At 40.6% G+C, this 18,593-nt stretch overlaps 2 protein-coding genes and 1 non-coding gene across 3 annotated transcripts; 1 reads left to right on the top strand and 2 right to left on the bottom strand.

The window, feature by feature from the left end:
- rps20 (ribosomal protein S20) lies at positions 1 to 2,791 on the bottom strand. The gene is made up of 4 exons (XM_039789688.1): positions 2,638 to 2,791; positions 1,374 to 1,473; positions 1,116 to 1,189; positions 1 to 221 (listed from the first exon to the last, which is right to left on the bottom strand). Exons 1-4 carry the CDS (start codon positions 2,638 to 2,640, stop codon positions 39 to 41), a joined length of 360 nt encoding a protein of 119 aa, XP_039645622.1. The 5' UTR covers positions 2,641 to 2,791; the 3' UTR covers positions 1 to 38.
- On the bottom strand, positions 1,261 to 1,328 carry LOC120552752. Its single transcript, XR_005638067.1, has one exon. It is a non-coding gene; the product is annotated as a small nucleolar RNA U54 (small nucleolar RNA).
- Positions 2,792 to 5,083: 2,292 nt separating the features above from the next.
- Positions 5,084 to 15,454, top strand: LOC120552044 (ankyrin repeat and SAM domain-containing protein 6-like). Its single transcript, XM_039789687.1, has 18 exons — positions 5,084 to 5,412; positions 6,297 to 6,515; positions 6,622 to 6,817; positions 6,951 to 7,101; positions 8,068 to 8,112; positions 8,306 to 8,510; positions 8,669 to 8,775; positions 9,696 to 9,847; positions 9,998 to 10,235; positions 10,579 to 10,628; positions 10,926 to 11,120; positions 11,246 to 11,408; positions 11,689 to 11,909; positions 12,939 to 13,131; positions 13,347 to 13,414; positions 13,678 to 13,794; positions 14,489 to 14,585; positions 14,718 to 15,454. The coding sequence occupies exons 1-18, from the start codon at positions 5,084 to 5,086 to the stop codon at positions 14,765 to 14,767; spliced, it is 2,796 nt and encodes a 931-aa protein (XP_039645621.1). The 3' UTR covers positions 14,768 to 15,454.
- The last annotated feature ends 3,139 nt before the right edge of the window (positions 15,455 to 18,593 follow it).

Here is an 18,593-nt window from a genome sequence, read left to right as displayed (position 1 = left end):
TTTCCTTATTCATTTCTTTATTGAATCATCTGCATCATTTATGCATCTGCGATGGTAACCTCAACCTCTACACCGGGCTCAATGCTGATGGAGGTGATCTGCTTGACGATTTCAGATGGGCTGTGCAGATCAATCAGGCGCTTGTGGATCCTCATCTGGAAGCGATCCCAGGTTTTGGATCCTTCACCACAAGGTGTTTTCCTGGTGGTGATACGCAGAGTCTGGATGGGGCAGGAAAGAAAAAAGCTTTAGCTTGACCAAAAATAATCAGGAATACCACTGATCTTGCTAAATTGGTGGTAGTTCCATATTTACAAAGCATTCATGCTGTTCCTTTGCAGTACAGAAGTCCTGTAGGGTCACATTACAGGTATACTGCAATTTTGACAGAAGTCAATAAAAGCATTAAGGGTGCATGATTCAGAAAACGTCACGATTCAATACAGATGTTTAGGCTCAACATTGGATTCAAAAACGATTCTCGATAAAAACAAAAACAAAAAAAACAATCCAGTATGTAAATGTAGTTACTTTTCCCATGTGATAGCAAATATTATCCTCAGGATGGTCTGACAAAGCTGTGAGAATAAACAGAGGGTTGCAAAGGAGATGTGCACAGATGCTTCTTTTACTCCCATCTTTTGCATCCAGCACCCTGTTTATTTGTGGTATAACAGCTTAAAGTCTGTAGGTTAGTTAGTTCTCTCATTTGTTGCAATTCGTAAATAGCAACAAAGATTAGGAGTGCAGAAAGGAGGGGCTGTTATAAAAAATTAGCTGAAGCTTTTGTGATAAACATGGCAGACACATTGGGTGGATAACTTCAAGTGTATTCAGTGTTAAAGACATTTTGTGAATGTCTGGGCTAGGTTCGCCCATAAATAGCTTATATCGAGCGTAACACAATCATACATTTTGGTTTGAATAGGTGGAAATTGTCAGCTTCAATGCCACTTCACCATTCAACATGCATGATGAGTGCCTGTCAGTCCCTGTCCTCAGACACCAACATGGTAGATGATGGGACTCACCAATGTACATTGCAACAGCAAATCCATGTCTTATATCAACGCAGTAAATGTGAAAATGTTTCTCTAGCCCATGTCCTTCAGTACCTTGGTTGGCATGCGGACAGGTCCCTTCACCTTCAGGTTCTTCTCCTTAGCCCCACGGATCAGGTCTGCGCAGACTGAGGATTATATTAAAAAAAACAACTTCAAAACACAAGCAACCGGCAATCACGCTACGATGCTTTTAAAGCCATGGCTCAGAATAGCGTATATCCAGTCTTCACAGGTTATCAGATGGAAATTTATCCTCATAGCTCACATCCATGTACTATTCTCAACATTAACTATTTTCATCTTTGTTACCTTTCTCCAGAGATTTGACGTTGCGGCTGGTGAGGGTGATGCGGATGCGGTGAATGGCGACCTCAGTCTCAACAGGTGCCTTGCCAGTGTCCTTGAAAGCCTGCATGTGTGGAAACAGTTATGAAGACCCTTAACCTGACATTCACAGGATTTTAGACAACATGGGTCAGCACAGGTTAGCAAGGACAGATGTAACATTACTGGTGGGCCCAGCAGAGTTAATAGCTTGAGTATTGTCTCATGTATTACAGTTACAGCACTGACTTGACTCTTAACAGCTGCAACAGTGTAACGTTATGATTTAGTATTAAAGAAATCAAACGGTCAGTTAGATTTTTTTTGATACTAATATAGCTAATATTACATTTAGCGAGGTTAACCCTGAATGGCTATTGAAATGAAGTCAATTATTGTTGCTAGTTACATTTGAAAATTCAGGTTAGTAATTTAATTAATCCTTCAAATGGTTTCGGTCTTCAAACACGTTGGAGAACTACATGGAGCACCTAAACGCAGCACCAGCTAACTAGCACGCCTAATATCAAAATAAACTGCTTCACCAGTGAAAGAAAGTACTTTGGTGTTATTATAGTGTTAGCGAAAGCTGTTTAAATTAAACTATGGACCAATGTCCACCCATTTTTATCCACGAAACTTGTAATAGTAACGTTAGCCACATAAACTGCGCATTAAGCCAGCTAACGTCAGCCAATGTGACAACTGGCCATTGTTCAGACGCTAGTTTCAAAAACGTGGAAAATTACATAACGTATCTAGCTACTGTCAGAGCTCATTTGTAACCAAATTCTGATGAAGTTGCAGGTCCTTTAATCTCCAAGTCATAAAAAAGTTATCTGCCTTTGCGTTATCGTTATGACTTCTTGCGAGACAATCATGGGAGCAAGAGACTAGCTAGCTAGCTAGCTAGTTATTTCACTACTTTAATTAGCTAGCTATAGCAAATGCTGCTTGTGCACTTTTAAGTAGCTACGTTTTGCCGAATTATAAAGAGTGTCTTGAAGATTCGGGAAACATGATGCTTCATGTCGCCACATGTTTACAACTTGTCAATACGCAGGTTATTATTAAAAAGTCTAGTTTGTGAAGGATTTGTGGCGGGACATCTACTCCAGCTTTATTAGCCTTCGGTGCTAACATTAGCCAACAACCCCGAGAATTTCGGTTTTTCAGTTAAGATACGGAATGACAAAATTACTAGCTACAAGACGAGCGTCGTAAAATACTATACTAAAACAGCACATACCATTTTGATTATTCCTGACCGACTTATTCGGGAGAAATTCAAGCGAACAGCGGTGAGCCAGGAACAGGAGCCACAAACGTGGTTAGCTCTTCAGGAAAAGAGCGAGCAGAGGCTAGTTTCCTCAATATGTACTGCTCATCCGGGTTACTTACACTTCTTCTTTAGTGTTTTAGACGCATTCATAATCAACACTGACATCTAGTGGCTACGCTATTGGTTATCCGCTAATGAAGTGTTGCAGGTTCTGTGACCATAGACTTAGGTAAAAAGAAAAAGAAAAAAGACGAACACACAATGCCATACGAGATCTGACAAAAAATAAATAAACAACTAGAATAGATAGCACTATTGATCTGTCCAATGTCACTTGTGTAAACAGTTTGAAACAGGAGTGGGTAAAAAGATGACACAAAAACAAAAAAACAAGTCTTATGGATGGAAAACCTGTGGCAATGTAGGCCATTCAAACCAGAGAAGTGTTTAGCTGACTAAAATACAGAGCTAAAATGTATTAAAAATATAAACATATAAAACATGAATACATCTACTGCATACACTGTAATGTATCAGCACCTAAATTAAATAACAAGTAGTAGGATATCATTTTGAAAGATGCAAGCTGAATCAAACCAACATCATATATGTTTTATGTATATTGAGGGTTTTGGAATTCATGTTGAAAATTATGGATTTTTAGAACAAGGCTGTCCATTTGTTTAACATTTAACTTGTTTTCGTGTCAAATTCATGAGGCATGTTCAAATCATTTCCTGAATTTGACTGAAATTGACACATACGTACAGTACATAAACAATAACTACAGCGAGAATGATTAATGACTTAAAATGAACCTATTTATTAAATACATTTAACAATATTATTGCAGAAGGATTGCTGTGTTATTGCTCGGGTACAGGCTGTAACAACGAGTCACTAAAGGGGAACCAAATCTCAAACGCCAGAGACATTATCATATCAATAAGTGATTAAATCTAAATCTGTAGAATACAAATGAAAATAGAAAAAAAGAAACAATTAATCTCTTGATCTTCAGATGACAAGGCCTTCATGACTCCACTCAGCACTTAAATTGACACTTCACATTCCTTTAGTGCTTCCACTTAAACTGCTACTTACAGTAAACTTCTTTTAGCGCTTCCATTTCAATAGATTATTTTAGAATGTGTTATTTGACTTTTCCTGCTTCAGTATTTCAGCAAGGGTGGCCAGCCCCCCCCCCCCCAACAGTAAAATGTACACTCAACACGCTTGACAACTACCATGACAACTACCCGCTCCACCAGTGAGGTTACATCCGGCAAATATTTAAAAAATAAGATAACAAGTATATTAACATGAGTAGGCTACTAACTTGACTACAATTAAAAATTGATACACGTATGAAAATCAGTAATAATCATGATTAATAAATTATGTAGGCCAATTGCAGTGTAGATTGGGTTATTTCCTGTCTTTAACAACTTGAGTGCAGAGAACACATTTTTGTCACATCAATGGTTATGCCAGACCTATCCTGAGTGGAACCCCATCATCAAGGCAGACATAAACCATGAACTACTTCCAAAAAATATTTAATTAACAAAATCACTCTTTCTAGCATTCTATCCATCTCACATGTAAATAAAGGGGGGCAACACATTCAAACACACACAAACGTTCTATTCATGAAATGAGTAGGCTAGTATTATGAACTCACATCATGAATAAACATTAGACAAATACATTATGAATATTAGGCTACGTTACTGACATTTGTCGGAACACATCTTTAAGAATAAAGATTGTGTTATATATCGCATTTTAAAATTGCAAGATGTGTGATTTTGGGAAGTCATGTAATGACACAATATTGTCATGCAAGCATAGAATGTAGCAAGCCAGTTTGTTTGAAGTGTTTAATATCGCTTGACAATTGTCACATGTGGCGCTTTTCAAAGGTAGGCTATTGGCTGGGAAAATGTTATAGCAGTTAGTAAGCTCTCACTATATGGCTCTCCCCTCATCCGATGTGTCCTGATATACTGAGGAATTCCTTGAGCAAAAAAACCCGCAATTATTCCATTGCATTTTAATAAGCTTTTCTTTTGAAAGATGAAAGCGGAAGTCAAATGTTGTGTTGTAGACATATTGATGCTCTTCAAATTCCCAAACAAGTAACGGAACCGGGGCAGTGGTTGCCTGCCAAAAAGTTGTTTTGTCGAAAACGCGTTAAGATATTACGAAAGTTTATGATTGTAAAAGATGATACCCAGGGTGTAGTGTTTGCGAAGAAGAAGACTAGAAGACGAAACTTATTTCCCCGTGCGTCATGATTTCCAGGCCGCCGCCGAGTGACAGAGGAAAAGTCGGAGTCCGTTATTTTCGATGAAACTACTCTTAACTGGATTTGATTAAATGGAGACGGAGTAACACTTTAAATGAGGAGATGAATTTTGGGGTCCCCGCTAATTCGCTGCTGCTTTTCCGTGCCTGCGACGAGGGGGACTATGAAACCGCCCGGGGGATCCTGGAGCCCGGAGCCTCGAAAGAGTCCGGGCGGCAGAGCAGGCTGCGGTCAGAAGCGGGGTCGGAGTGCAATACCGCGGACATGTTGTCTCTGGTACCGGTGGACTGTACGGACGAGGAGGGCAACACCGCCCTACAGTTTGCGTCAGCCAGCGGTCATGAGAACCTGGTCCGGTTTTTGTTACGAAAGGGGGCCTCGGTGGATAGCCGAAACAACTACGGCTGGACCCCGCTGATGCAGGCTGCTAGGTGAGGCTGCGGGCTGAAGCTCAATGCACTGTTCTAATGTACGAAGAGGCGGACACATCAAACTCCATTAAACAATTTGGCGATTTTATTCGTCATGTCATTAACGTTACTCAGTCAGGAAGGACCCACTCTTTAAAATGTCTTGCCTGTTACATCAACATCTTTTTCCAGCAATTGCCAAATTCTAGCGTGAGTTTGGGGAAGCAACATTAACATTCTGTTCATTTTAAATCATACAAATAATATTTCTTAGCTTCATGGTTTTAACAAAGGGTTTATTAATGTTGATTTAATCCAAATATTGTAACTGTCATGGTCGTGACCTATGGTCGTGACACAACCTTTGAGAGATCATTACTCTGGAGTTCAACTTGAATGTTGTAATGTAATGCCTTTGTCTTGGTGTCTGTCAAAATTGGTATATTGGTTGTAATGGCTTTGTCCTAATGTTGAGGGTATATAGTGCTCAGTGTACAGTTAAGCGCACACGCAGGGCATGCCGTACAGTAAAGAAACTGGGAAGTTGTATGTCAAATATTCCATAATTCTCACAAAAATATACTATCATTGATTGTAATGCAAACATCACATTATGTTGCATCCAACGTGACACATGTCACAGCAGGTGTACTAGATGTTAGGTACAAACTGATGAATATCCCATGGGAATTAATGGAGTGTGACATGACTTAATTGGGTGGTGCTTGGCATGTGACAGGAGGACCATGCCTTCTCAACACCCTAAGTTAATTCGGCTTAGAGAAGAGTGCTCTAATTCATTTGTAACATGTTTGATAAACTGTTCTAAACTAGGGGGGATATAGATACTTAATACCCACTCTCTCTCTCTCTATCTCATACTTTTTCTCTATTTCTCCACCCAGGTTTGGCCACCTGACTGTCGCCCACATCCTGTTGGAGAACGGGGCAGAGATCAATGGACGGAACAGGCTAGGTGCGAGTGTTCTGACTATGGCGGCCCGTGGGGGACACACTCATGTAGTCAAGTTACTCCTGGAGAGCGGGGCCTACGTTGATGACTGTGATCATCTGGCTGTTGCTGCGGAGGCAGTCTCAAACGGCAACAACAACAACAGCTGCAGGTTTGGGCTTTGGGTTTTTTAGACCTACTCCTAGACTGAAACAAAACTCAATTTAGGTTACCTTTGAATAACATCTTAAGTCTTCTGGCGCACTGTTTTTCCACAGCGCGGCTGGTTTTAGAGGTAGTGAAGGCTGTCCAGGAGGGGGCAGAGAATTCATGGACATCATAGCCCTGATGGTGGCATCTCAGCATGGCCACGAGGCCTCAGTGCGCCTGCTGCTAGAATGGGGCTCTGATGTCAACTTTTCCCAGAAGACCACTGGCTGGGGACCACTGATGGTGGCCACCCTCAGCGGGAAGGTGGGTTCAATGGATTTACATCTTGATATATGTGAGTTCGTTTAAAACACAGTTGTAGCGCGAATGCATACAGTTATATCTGGTAGAAAAAGTCTTCTTTGCAGCTGATAAATAAAGTTGGTGTGTTTTGAAGGTGGCTGTGACTCAACAGCTGGTGGAACGTGGAGCTGACCCAGACAGGGTCAATGTTCTGTCCAAGACGGCCTTTGAACTCGCCATGCAGCTTAAACAGAGAGACATCAAGGCCTATCTGGACTCCATCACCACTGTCCGACCACAGACAGGTAAGGCTTCCTTCTCGCTTTCAAACTCATGATTGGCATGATGATGATGATGATGAAGTAGTACAGTATTGCCAAAGCATGTCGTACAAAGTTTAACATGTGTATGTGTAGTAATTGTGAATGTAAGAAAAAATCCAACAAAGGGTTTGCAAATTACTACACAATCATCATCATCATCATACAGTTGTATTATTATGCTACATACTATAATATGATGAAAGAGGAACAAATTGTTGCAGAATCAAATCATTACATAATATATAAATAAGATGAGATATAGTTGAATGTACTGTATGTTAAAATATTGAAATAGTCCAGTACAGCTTCAGGAGTCACTCTCCTGGTTTCCTCAGGCTCTGGCATCTTTTGCTACTTCTATGGTTATATCATTTTACAATATAACAGGGAGTGTTGATCTACCCTGTTTGCAGACATGACAATGTCTGTGTGTGTTGCTGTCTTGCATTGCAATTGACACTGATGTGAGAGCAAAACCAACAGCTCTCAGCCTCTTTGATGTTTAATAGCTCTTCTCACCAGCAGTAATTAACTCAGTTTTCCTGCACGGTCATACGTAGTGTTGCGTATGACCTCCACTTCTGAAACCAAACTTAGACTCTTAACCAGAGCTCACTTGTGGCTACATTGTTTGACACTTAAGCTATTAATCTATTAAGATAAATCCGTCTCATGAATGAATGTTTAGGCAGTGGCGTGCCATATAGCCATTGGCTGTGCTGAAATATAGGTGAAAACACAATTTAGTGGTTTTGCCGACATGTGAACGAGAAAGAAAATCACTTTTGCAATTTTTCTATCAGTCTGGCTGAGTTTCTAGTATTTATTTACATAACCCCTAGCCACACATGATGCTGAGCCATTTGGAGTTTGGCCAAGTAGGACTGTTGTTTCAGAGTATACCAGAACTGTCTTCTGTTCTCAGCCGTGCGCTTTTTTCCTCCACAGATGACGATAGAAGAAGACCAGATGTGTTCAGTGCTCTCAAGTTGGGTGAGTTAAACTGAATACTCAGTGTTGTTGCAAGTGTGGCGACCCCTGCTGTGTAAATTGTGTTTTGGTTGTAAGATTAACAGGTGATTGAAAAAAACACAATCAAGTCCATATAAATGCAATTTCTTTTTGTGTGTGTGTGTGTGTGTGTGTGTGTGTGTTTGTTTGTGTGTGTGTGTGTGTGTTGACTCAGGAAATTCCCAACTAGTCAAGGAGATCTTGGAGGAGGATCCTACTCAGGTGAATTCCTCCAATCAGGAGGGAGCGTCACCTCTCATGATGGCAGCAGTGAGCGGTCAGCTAGAAGTGGTGCAGCTCATGGTGGAGAAGAACGCCGACATAGACAAACAGGATGGGGTCCATGGGTGGACAGCTTTAATGCAGGCCACCTATCACGGGTAAGAAGGATATTGTGGTTCATTATAGTAAACTTTAGTGGGGATATGAAGTCATTTCATGAATGCAATGCACTATGTACACTATACACTATGTATGCCTACACCATCATCACTCCTTTCCCACTCTTTTGTTTTCTCTGCCTCCCTCGTCCTTCCAGTAATAAAGACATTGTCAAGTACCTGTTGAGTCAAGGGGCTGATGTCAACCTTCGGGCTAAGAACGGATACACAGCCTTTGATTTGGTTATGTTGCTGAACGACCCAGGTAACCCCTCTGTCATCACTTTGCTTTACAGCCTGTTGGGAAAATGGGCTCAGAATGAAGTAAATAGTCCCTTCCTATTAAACTGTAATAAATAGCGGCATTAATAATATCAGGTGTCCATCATTTGTGAAAATAGCAGTAGCTATTACCCTATTCAAAAGTTAACTCTCAAGTTATGAAGTCATCTTAGGACTTTGACCTAGGATGCATGGTAGAGGTACTTGTGATTTAACAAAAAAATATGAACCAATAAGGATTTATAAGCATACTTTTGCGAAACTAAATTAACTATTGTGGAATTGTATCCTTTAGATGTTACATTGACTGTAAATGGTAGAGCTGCAACTAATTTAAAATGTGATTATTCAGTAGAAAATTACTTTCCAACAAATGTGCTGATTGATTAATGGCATACGTTTTTTTTTTCTTTAATTAAAAATTCTGAAAATTTCTCTAGTGTTAGCTCCTGAAATGTGAATATTTGTTGGTTGTTTGTCAAAACAAGCAATTCGAATAATTCAACTGGTACTTTGGAATATTGGAGAATCTTTCACTATTTCCGGACATTTTACACAACAAAAGATTAATCCATTATTCTAGAAAATAGTGATAGATTAATGGATACATCACAATAAATAGTTGTTCATTTAACCCAACTCTCCACAATAATAAGTCATTACATAAGTGGCCTTTTATTGTAAAAGGATGGTATATGTAAAGGTTTTTATGTATGCTTCAATGTTTGCAATATGTTTTTGGAGATGCCTGCTAACATAATTCATTCTTCAAAGAAGACTGAAATCATATTTTGATGAAGTTATGACTAAGTAGCCTGTTAAACAGCCCATGCTCGGTAGTTCCCATGGTGTCTGTATGTATATCTTATTTATATTCTCCGTGTCTACTTTGGATTTTCTCAGACACTGAGTTGGTGCGTCTGTTAGCATCCGTGTGTATGCAAGTAGACAAGGACAAGTCGAAACACCGCGGCAGAGCCTTAATGACTCGCTCCAAAAGCCGACAGTCCCTCAACAACGTCCCCGTGCCGCCTGACGACAAGGGAGGCCTTAAGGTAAAGGAAAAGTCCTGTTACTGTAATATGATGTTAAACAGTATGTTACTTCATGCTGTATGTATGAATACAAAATCCATACCATGTAGTACTGATATAATATTACTGTAAATGAAAAATGACTCCCTTTGACTTGTGTGGCCCTTCCAGTCCTGGTGGAGTCGGATGTCCAATCGGTTCCGGCGGCTTAAGTTGACTCACACCCTGAGGCACGGCCTTTCATCCAACCGCCTGGCTCCATTTCCAGACGATGCTGAAACTTCATTGGATGCCACGATGAAGGCCAATAGAAAGCCTGCTGCGGTGTCCAATGGGGCGCTGGCACCATCCCCTGCCCTGGGGGCGAACGACGCCAGCACTGCCTGGGCGGTCAAGAGCAAAGATGCGGGTGAGACACAGTGATAACATGAATTCATCCTCATTTCTAGAGCATAGTCACTATTGTCTGTCACGCATCAGATGTTTATTTTAAAGGGGAACTCCGCCAGGTTTTACACATCAGAGTCTCTTTACAAGTGTTTACAGTGTGAAAAAAAGGACTTGTGTGGCCCCAGAACGAGTCGCTGCTTTTGATTGTTGTCAGTTTTGTCCAGACACTGGTCGGAACTGACTTTGCATATGTACGTGTTGTCGATCTTTGAATTCAGAAAGATGTCATTACGGACGTTGCGTGTTAGAAGATATGGTGGAGGGAATGTGTAAATGTGACTTACTGTATGTTCCTTTTTCAGGTCTGTGCAGGGCATCGTCAGAAAAGGAGGACTTTCTTATAACCACAATGGTAGGAGTGTTTGATTTGATGTAAACCATGTTTCATTGTAAATTTTTTTCAATCATGTTGTGAATGAATGACCGTCTGGGATGTCAGAAAGTTAGCATGCTTGGCTGAAACAACACGTTGCAAAGTAAGCAATCCCTTTGGCCCTGGGTTATTGTGTTTGTGTGTAATAATATTTTGTTTTAAAGCTTTGGGGTTTGCACTTTGTAACTCTTTCAATGTGAGCTGTATGAACAAAGTTGATGGTTATTATTGTTTGTGGTAGTGTTGTAATGCTAATATGTTTTCCATGTCCTCTAGCTCCGAAGTGGTGCGCCATTGACCCGGCTGCCCAACGATAAACTAAAAGCCGTGATCCCTCCCTTCCTGCCTCCGTCCAACTTTGAACCGTGGAGCTCGGACCGCTCGCGTCTCCTCGGGGAGGGAAAGAGCGAGGCGCCCCGCCTGCCCATGCCCCCCCAGAGGAAGCTGAACAGCAGCGGGAACTCCGATATTGTGAGTGTTTGTGAGTGAGTGAGAGATTGGCGGCGCTGGCCAATCCCACGTCCGTATGTTTTCTCATCATTCATGTGGCTCCTGCTCTCTTCTCCTCCTCCTCCTCTCTCCTTTATGTACGTCAGACGTCTATCAGTCGTGTGGTCAGCAGGTCCATTAAGTTTCCCAGCATCCCCAAGGGGCCTTCCTCATCCTCTCCTTCCAACTCTGGTCACTACCACTCCCCCCACTCCTCAGGAGGCTCCAACGGAGTGGCAGGGATCAACCGGGACTCTCACAACCGTTCAGGTACCCACACACACACACACACACACACACACACACACACACACACATGCACACAGACAAATACGAACATACCCTGACACAATGTGAACATGAACTAGGGCTGTGCAATTATTCAAATTAATCGTGATTATGATTTTGGCTCCTAACGATCACAAAAAATATTTTGCACATTACGTTTTGTAATAAATTCTTAATAATCGTGATTAGGATTCTTTCCATAATCGAGCAGGGCTAACATGAGCAACCAGATGACGTAGTCTCTGCCTCTCTCTTCCACCAGGGGGCAGTGCAGACAGTGTTCTGTCCCAGATAGCTGCCCAAAGGAAGCGAGCAGCAGGCCTGATAGATGTGAAGGCCCAGGCTCCAGACAAACAGCACAGCCAGACACAGAGCCAACCCTCACTGCCACCCACAGCACCCGGCCTGCCGCTGCCTGAGATAAGCCTTCCTGACATCCACTCCCACCCCAGCCTCGTGGCTTCCGACATCCACTCAAGAAGGGTCTGTGTTTTTTTTCTTTCCTTTCTGTCATTACTGTGAGAAACAGTCAATGTTAAAGAAGTGCCTCCTGTCATGTCAGTGAACTGGTCTGAGTTTCTGTTGTCCGGTTATTGAAAAAAAAGGGTCAGGTCAGAGTTACCGGTGGAATTAATTCCCTCTGCACAATTTAAATTGTGTTAATATAGGCTACAGTGATTTTCATATCTTTCGTTCTATTTTTTTTTTCTACTACTATGGGCTAACAGAAACAATCAGACATACATTTAAATGCCCTCTGTAAATAGATAGTATTACATGCCGCCACTGGTAGGGGCAGTAAATTACAACTTAACCTACTTTCACTTAACTACGGTGCTGTAAAGTCTAGACTCAATCAGATGTCCGTGATCTGCATAACGACAGTACAGTGGAACGTTTGCCTTTAACAGAGTGACAGTAATTACCTAATATACCATCATTACTGAGATTAAACTACATTCTCGGTTATATTAGCACTGAATAATATATAATATATTAGCATTCAATAAACAGAAACATAACTCTGCACATGAACAGATGCGCAGTATTAGCTCACACATAAAATAGCACCCTCGGAATTTGCCTACTGTTGCTAACGTACATTCATAAATCCTACATAACATCGTAGTTGCACGTAGCTAGTTGCTAGTTTAAGACCGACGCAGTTGTCAATTTCCCGTCTACTAGGATAAGCATGTGTCTGACAGGGTGGGGGGCGTGGCATCATGATGGTCCATCGTGATGGTCAACCATCACGATGGACGATGATATCGTCCATCGGCACAACCCTATTAATGCCACAAACACATCACATATATTTTAATTCAGATCGGTACAATGTTATGTGCATTGATTTCATTCTTTTGGCCTCTCTGCCTGCAGCAAGTAGCCTACATTTCCATAACATAGTACAAATCTACATCCCTTGATGATATTATACTTTATATAGCCTGCCTATCCATTATTTTTAAGCACAATCAACATGGAAAATATTTGTATTTTCCTTTGTAGAAGATGGAGTTGAAGAAGAGACCTCAGTCAGGGAATTCCTCCACATCCAAGAGCACGTCGCCCACTCTGACCCCGTCTCCTTCCCCGACGCCCAAGCCTCCCACCGGGCCGGGAGACTCGCTGTCCTCCAACTCTTCCCATCCTCGCTCCAAGAGCAGCGGCGGCTCCAGCAGTGGAACCATAACCGATGAAGGTGATACCATGTGGATTTCAACCAAAACTGAAATTGCGTAATTATTATTAATACAATGATTGGCGATGATAGGGGATTCTTGATAACTTGAAAATAAACCAGGGTCTCATTATGTAAAACAATCAACACAAACTGAATCTTCTGGTGGAAACTCTGGCAATGAGTGCCATCGTTTTTCCTTGGCTCGTACTACATGTTGTTTTTGTCTTTTTCAGATGAGCTGTCTAGTATTTTGAAGAAACTGTCCCTCGAGAAATACCAGCCCATATTTGAGGAACAGGAGGTATTCTATCTTTTATGTCAAAAGGGAATTCTAAAATATTTCCCTTCTGTTTTTCCTTTGTTTCAATACGTTTCTAATCACGGGTTCTCAACATGAAGCAAACTGCTTTCCCATAACTGCATCACTGAACTGCAGTGCCTGAAAGGACCGCATGGACTGTACGGTTCTGTGCTCATAAAAAACAGAAAATTGTTTGTCTAATTTATTGAACATGATGTTTCATTCAGTGTTTTAATCAGCGTTTGTCTTTTCTCTGCTTCTAGGTGGACATGGAGGCATTCCTGACTCTAACAGATGGAGACCTGCGGGAGCTGGGCATTAAAACGGACGGACCCAGACAACAGATCTTGGCTGCCATATCAGAGCTCAATGCTGGAAAGGTGCATTTGGTTGAACATATATCATGCATCGCCAAGGAAACGTCGCTTCAAGTTAGGGCTGCACGATATGAGGAAAATATGCGATGACGTTGAATATCGCGATGACGATATTACTTGCCATAAATGAAAAGATATTAAAGCGTACTCAGTTCTGCCTTTCTGCTGCTTTCAGTATTCTGCTAAAATACAACAAATTGCTTGTTGAATTTAAAACAAACCAAAGGAAACCATTTCTAACATTCTTTTATTGAACAAATTGAACATTGAATTGAATATAAAATGCACCACAGTTTCATTTTAAAGTGCAGTTTTCTGCTGATATTTTCTTTCTACTAACACTACAACCCTCTGAGTGCCTTTCCAGATATGTATATTGCGCCAGTTGATATTGCGATGTCTATAAAGAAACGACATATTGTGCAGCCTTACTTCAAGTGGTGTGTTTCCAGGGATCTCTGGGCTTAGGTTATAAATTTTTTTCCACTTCCAGCTTTCCCCAGTATAATCAACATGATATCATGATAAACTGCAGAGATAGGTAGAATTACTTTGAACGAGGATGGAAATTGCTAAAGGGAACAACTAAGAGTGGATACCAGAGGCACGTGATATGTGAAAGTATAGCAAAAGTTTCATCTCCGCCTGTCTGAGAATGTTAACTGGTTTATAATGACCGTTGCTTGGTTGTCGTCAGGGCCGAGAAAGGCAGATCCTTCAAGAGACCATCCATAACTTCCAGTCTTCCTTTGGTAGCAGCGCCAGTAACCCCCGACAGCCAGGCCAACCACGCTGTGAGTGTCAAAAAACTGAGCTATGGACTCTTCTGGAGAAGTTGTAGCACTAGTACTTGCAATGACAACATCATAATCTGCCTCTCTTCCTCTTCCTCTGTTTCTCTCTCTCTCTCCACCTTTCATCATCAGCACCAACGGGTTGGATGAGACACCAGGTCCGTTCCTCCAACAAAAGGTAACGCAGCAGACCTGATGCCCACCAGGGAGTACACCAAAGGTACTTAAAATAAGAGTAAAATGCCGGTGACCTCTAGCCAAGGCGGGAATAATATGGACGCCAGATGTCCCAGACAACTAGCGGCGTTAGCAGAGCAAGAGGATGCTGCAGCAAAACGACCAACCAGACCCTGATAACCTGCCTCCAGGCACAAACTGCATTCAAGTATTCTTCTTATGGATCCTACAGCAGGAGAGGTGTGACAGGGCTGGCTGAGTCCAGTGCCCTGCTGCTATTCGACAAAGCACACCATGTGTGGCAAGTGATATTGTTTTGCCACAGTGATACGGTTACCACGTCTACTGCTAATGCAGCGCATGGGTTACGCAGAGAGTTCTGTAGGACGAGAAGATCAAATACACAGCAGAGGGGGGGAGAGAGCCGAGAGAGAGATTTTAATTTTATCTGAAAAGAATGTGAGAAGTACAGCATCATGTATTGTTTGTAATGACATGGCAAAGTAAGTCGGGAGAACAGAAGAGAGAGATTCTGAGTATAACAATAGAATACAATAAAACAGAGACTAGCCAGTAGTGCTGTCAGTTAAACGCGTTATTAACGGCGTTAATGCAAACCCATTTTAATGGCGTACATTTTTTTATCACGAGATTAACGTTCTTTTTGGCCTAGCAAACTTTTGAGTTTCTCTCACATGCTGTTGCAACAACTAGTAACGTTAGAAAAACTATAACACCTCACCGGATCTAGCTAGACCGGAAACAAAAGAACAGGCACGCCACACACACTTGTTTGGGCTTGTGAGCCGGCCAAAGAGTACTAGGCTAACATTACGTTTTGAGTGGATGGCGAGCGCGAGACTCCGAAATGGATACCAATAAGATTCTTAATGGAAGGTTTACTTTTAAAAAGTTGCCAAATGGTTCCATTGATAAGACCAAAGTGATCTGTGTGTTTTGTCATTGTGAACTGATCTATCATTGCAGCATGTCCAGTCTGAAATACCACTTGATGGCCGAGCTGATGCGAATTCTCCGCCCCCTCGTCAAAGCCAGGCGACAAAAGCACAAAGCAAGCCGATCCACTTTTCCATGTTGATAAGAGCATTAAAATGAGAAAGAAATAATGTGACAAAAATAAATCAAGGTACTTTTAGAATAGATAAAAATGTGCGATTAATTGTGATTAATTGCGAGTTAACTATGACATTAATGTGATTAATCGCGATTAAATATTTTAATCGTTTGACAGCACTACTAGCCAGCAATACTGTGATTGAGACTTTTAAATGTAATGACTCAAAAAGGAGACTAATGAGGAAAGAATATGAGGGAGAAAGGGACATTACCTGAGCAATTGTTTAGCCTTTCAGTCTCTTGGACTGCTTTTATGTGTTTTGTTTATGGGCCGCTATGTAAACAGATGATTTTTAGTCAAGACTGTGCTGTCATGAATAAATAAACATGATGATGATGATGCAATATATATATATATATATATTTTTTTTTACTGTTTTAATATGTTATTACACTTGAGATGAGAGGACATTGGCAAAAAGCTTTTTGGAGCATTTCATGAGCAGTATAAATTAGGAGGGGCATTGAGTAAAAGTTTCCACCGAGTTTTTTCATCTGGCTCCATCATTAATATCATCAACATTAGAGCTGGGCAATATATCGATATTATATTGATATTGTGACATGAGACTAGATATCGTCTTAGATTTTGGATATCGTAATATATGATATGACATTAAGTGTGGTCTTTTCCTGGTTTTAAAGGCTGCATTACAGTAAAGTGATTTTCTGAACTTACCAGCTGTTGTATTATTTGCCTTTTCCCCACTTAGACATTATATCCACATTACTGATGATTATTTATCTAAAATCTAAGTGTGAACATATTTTGTTAAAGCACCAATTGTCAACCCTAGAATATCGCCGCAATATCGATATCGAGGTATTTGGTCAGGAATATTGTGATATCTGATTTTCTCCCTATCGCCCAGCGCTAATCAACATATAATATTAGGTACTTATAAGACATTAACACTTAAATCCAAGAGATGGGTTAGTTAAATATGAGATGACACTGATCTCATAGCCAGTTTAGTCAGGCACTGTGTGCGGGAAAGATGAATCAATATGCTGTGTACGCTTTCAAAAAGGAGTCTGGATGATGAATTGAATCACTAAACACAGAAATAAAATCCAAAAATGAAATGCTGTAAAGCAAAATAAATACAAACTCTATTCATTGGTGCTCATGTTTAACAGTTGGAAACCAGGTTTTAGGTCCAGCTTTGCTTGTGTAAAAACTTCTATGCAAAACCAAATCCAATCTGGTGTGAAACCATCTTCCTTCCACAAGATGGCAGTGACCTTCTATTGATGCAATACATTCTCCGGCTGTAAGCTACAGGCTTGTTCTGGGACTCCCTGATTGAGGTCACTTCTTCAGCTATAGTAGTCACGTTAAAGCTAGACTATGCAACCTTTGAATAAAGAAATGTTACGTTGTTCTCTTACAAATGGAAAGTTGAATTCATCAGCAATAAAACTCAACCTCACTCATTTGAGGAAACGTGTGGGATTTGCGTCTATAACCTTACCTGGTCCGGTATGACCAGTAGTTTATGGTGGCTAATGTTAGCTAATGCAAACTTTAGATGTCTACCACTGTAACTGACATTACTGAGTCTCTTTTCTGCTCATGCTACTGTAACATTACATTTTAGCTTTTACCATTATGCCGTAATTTCCACTATTAGGCTTGCTTTAATACCCCCACAGGTGTAGCCGTTTATTTCATAAGTAGCTGTCTACGAGCTCAAAAGAAAGTTTCCAACAGCTGTTAAAGAAAGTTAAAGATCCCCTCCAGACATGTTTAAGACAGATACAACTACTCTGCTTTGAATAATAATTTGTATCTGAGAAGGTTTTAGTTAGAGCTGGGCGATATGGAGAAAATCAAATATCCCGATATTTTTGACCAAATACCTCGATATCGATATTGTGGCGATATTGTAGGGTTGACAATTGGTGCTTTCACAAAATATGCACACAATGAGATTTTTGATAAATAATCACCAGTTATGTTGATATAATAACTATGTGGGTAAAGGCAAATAATAGAACAGTCTGGTGTGTTCGGAAAATGACATCACTTTACTGTAATGTAGCCTTTAAAACCAGGAAAAGACGACACTTGTGTCATATCACGATATTACGATGTCCAAAATTTAAGACCATATCTAGTCTCATATCGATATCAATATAATATTGATATATTGCCCAGCCCTAGTTTTAGTGTTACTTACGGTTGTTGAAACTAGGGCTGGGTATGTGAATGATTTCCCAAATCGATTCATTTCCGATTCACAAGATCCCGATTTGATTACATCAGTTAGGTTAGGGGAAATTTCAGTTACAATACCAATTTTGCTTAGATATATAAATGAAATTCTCAGAGAACGTATGCTGTAAATTGTACAAGCAAGAAGCAACCCTTGAATATTTTTTTATAAAGCACCAGGTCAATGTTTACATTAAGAATTGACCCCCAAAAAGGTTTGTGGTGGGTTATGCGTCCATGGTGGAAAGGTGTATATTAAAATATCAATTTCTGGATTTTTTAAATCGATATCAGAACACTCAAACAATGATCGATTTTATCAGTTATTTTAACCCAGCCCTAGTTGAAACTATAAATATGCAATTTTCTTTTATTTATTTCAGAACGACACTACTAAAAAAATCTGTTCTTGGTGTATCTGCATTGGAGGTTTCCACATCACACTTGTGTAAGTTAGATACTGGACCGTGATTGGC

This window comes from Perca fluviatilis, chromosome 22, assembly GCF_010015445.1.
Source record: "Perca fluviatilis chromosome 22, GENO_Pfluv_1.0, whole genome shotgun sequence".
Taxonomy (NCBI): domain Eukaryota; kingdom Metazoa; phylum Chordata; class Actinopteri; order Perciformes; family Percidae; genus Perca; species Perca fluviatilis.
This window is presented reverse-complemented; position numbering and strand designations above follow the sequence as displayed.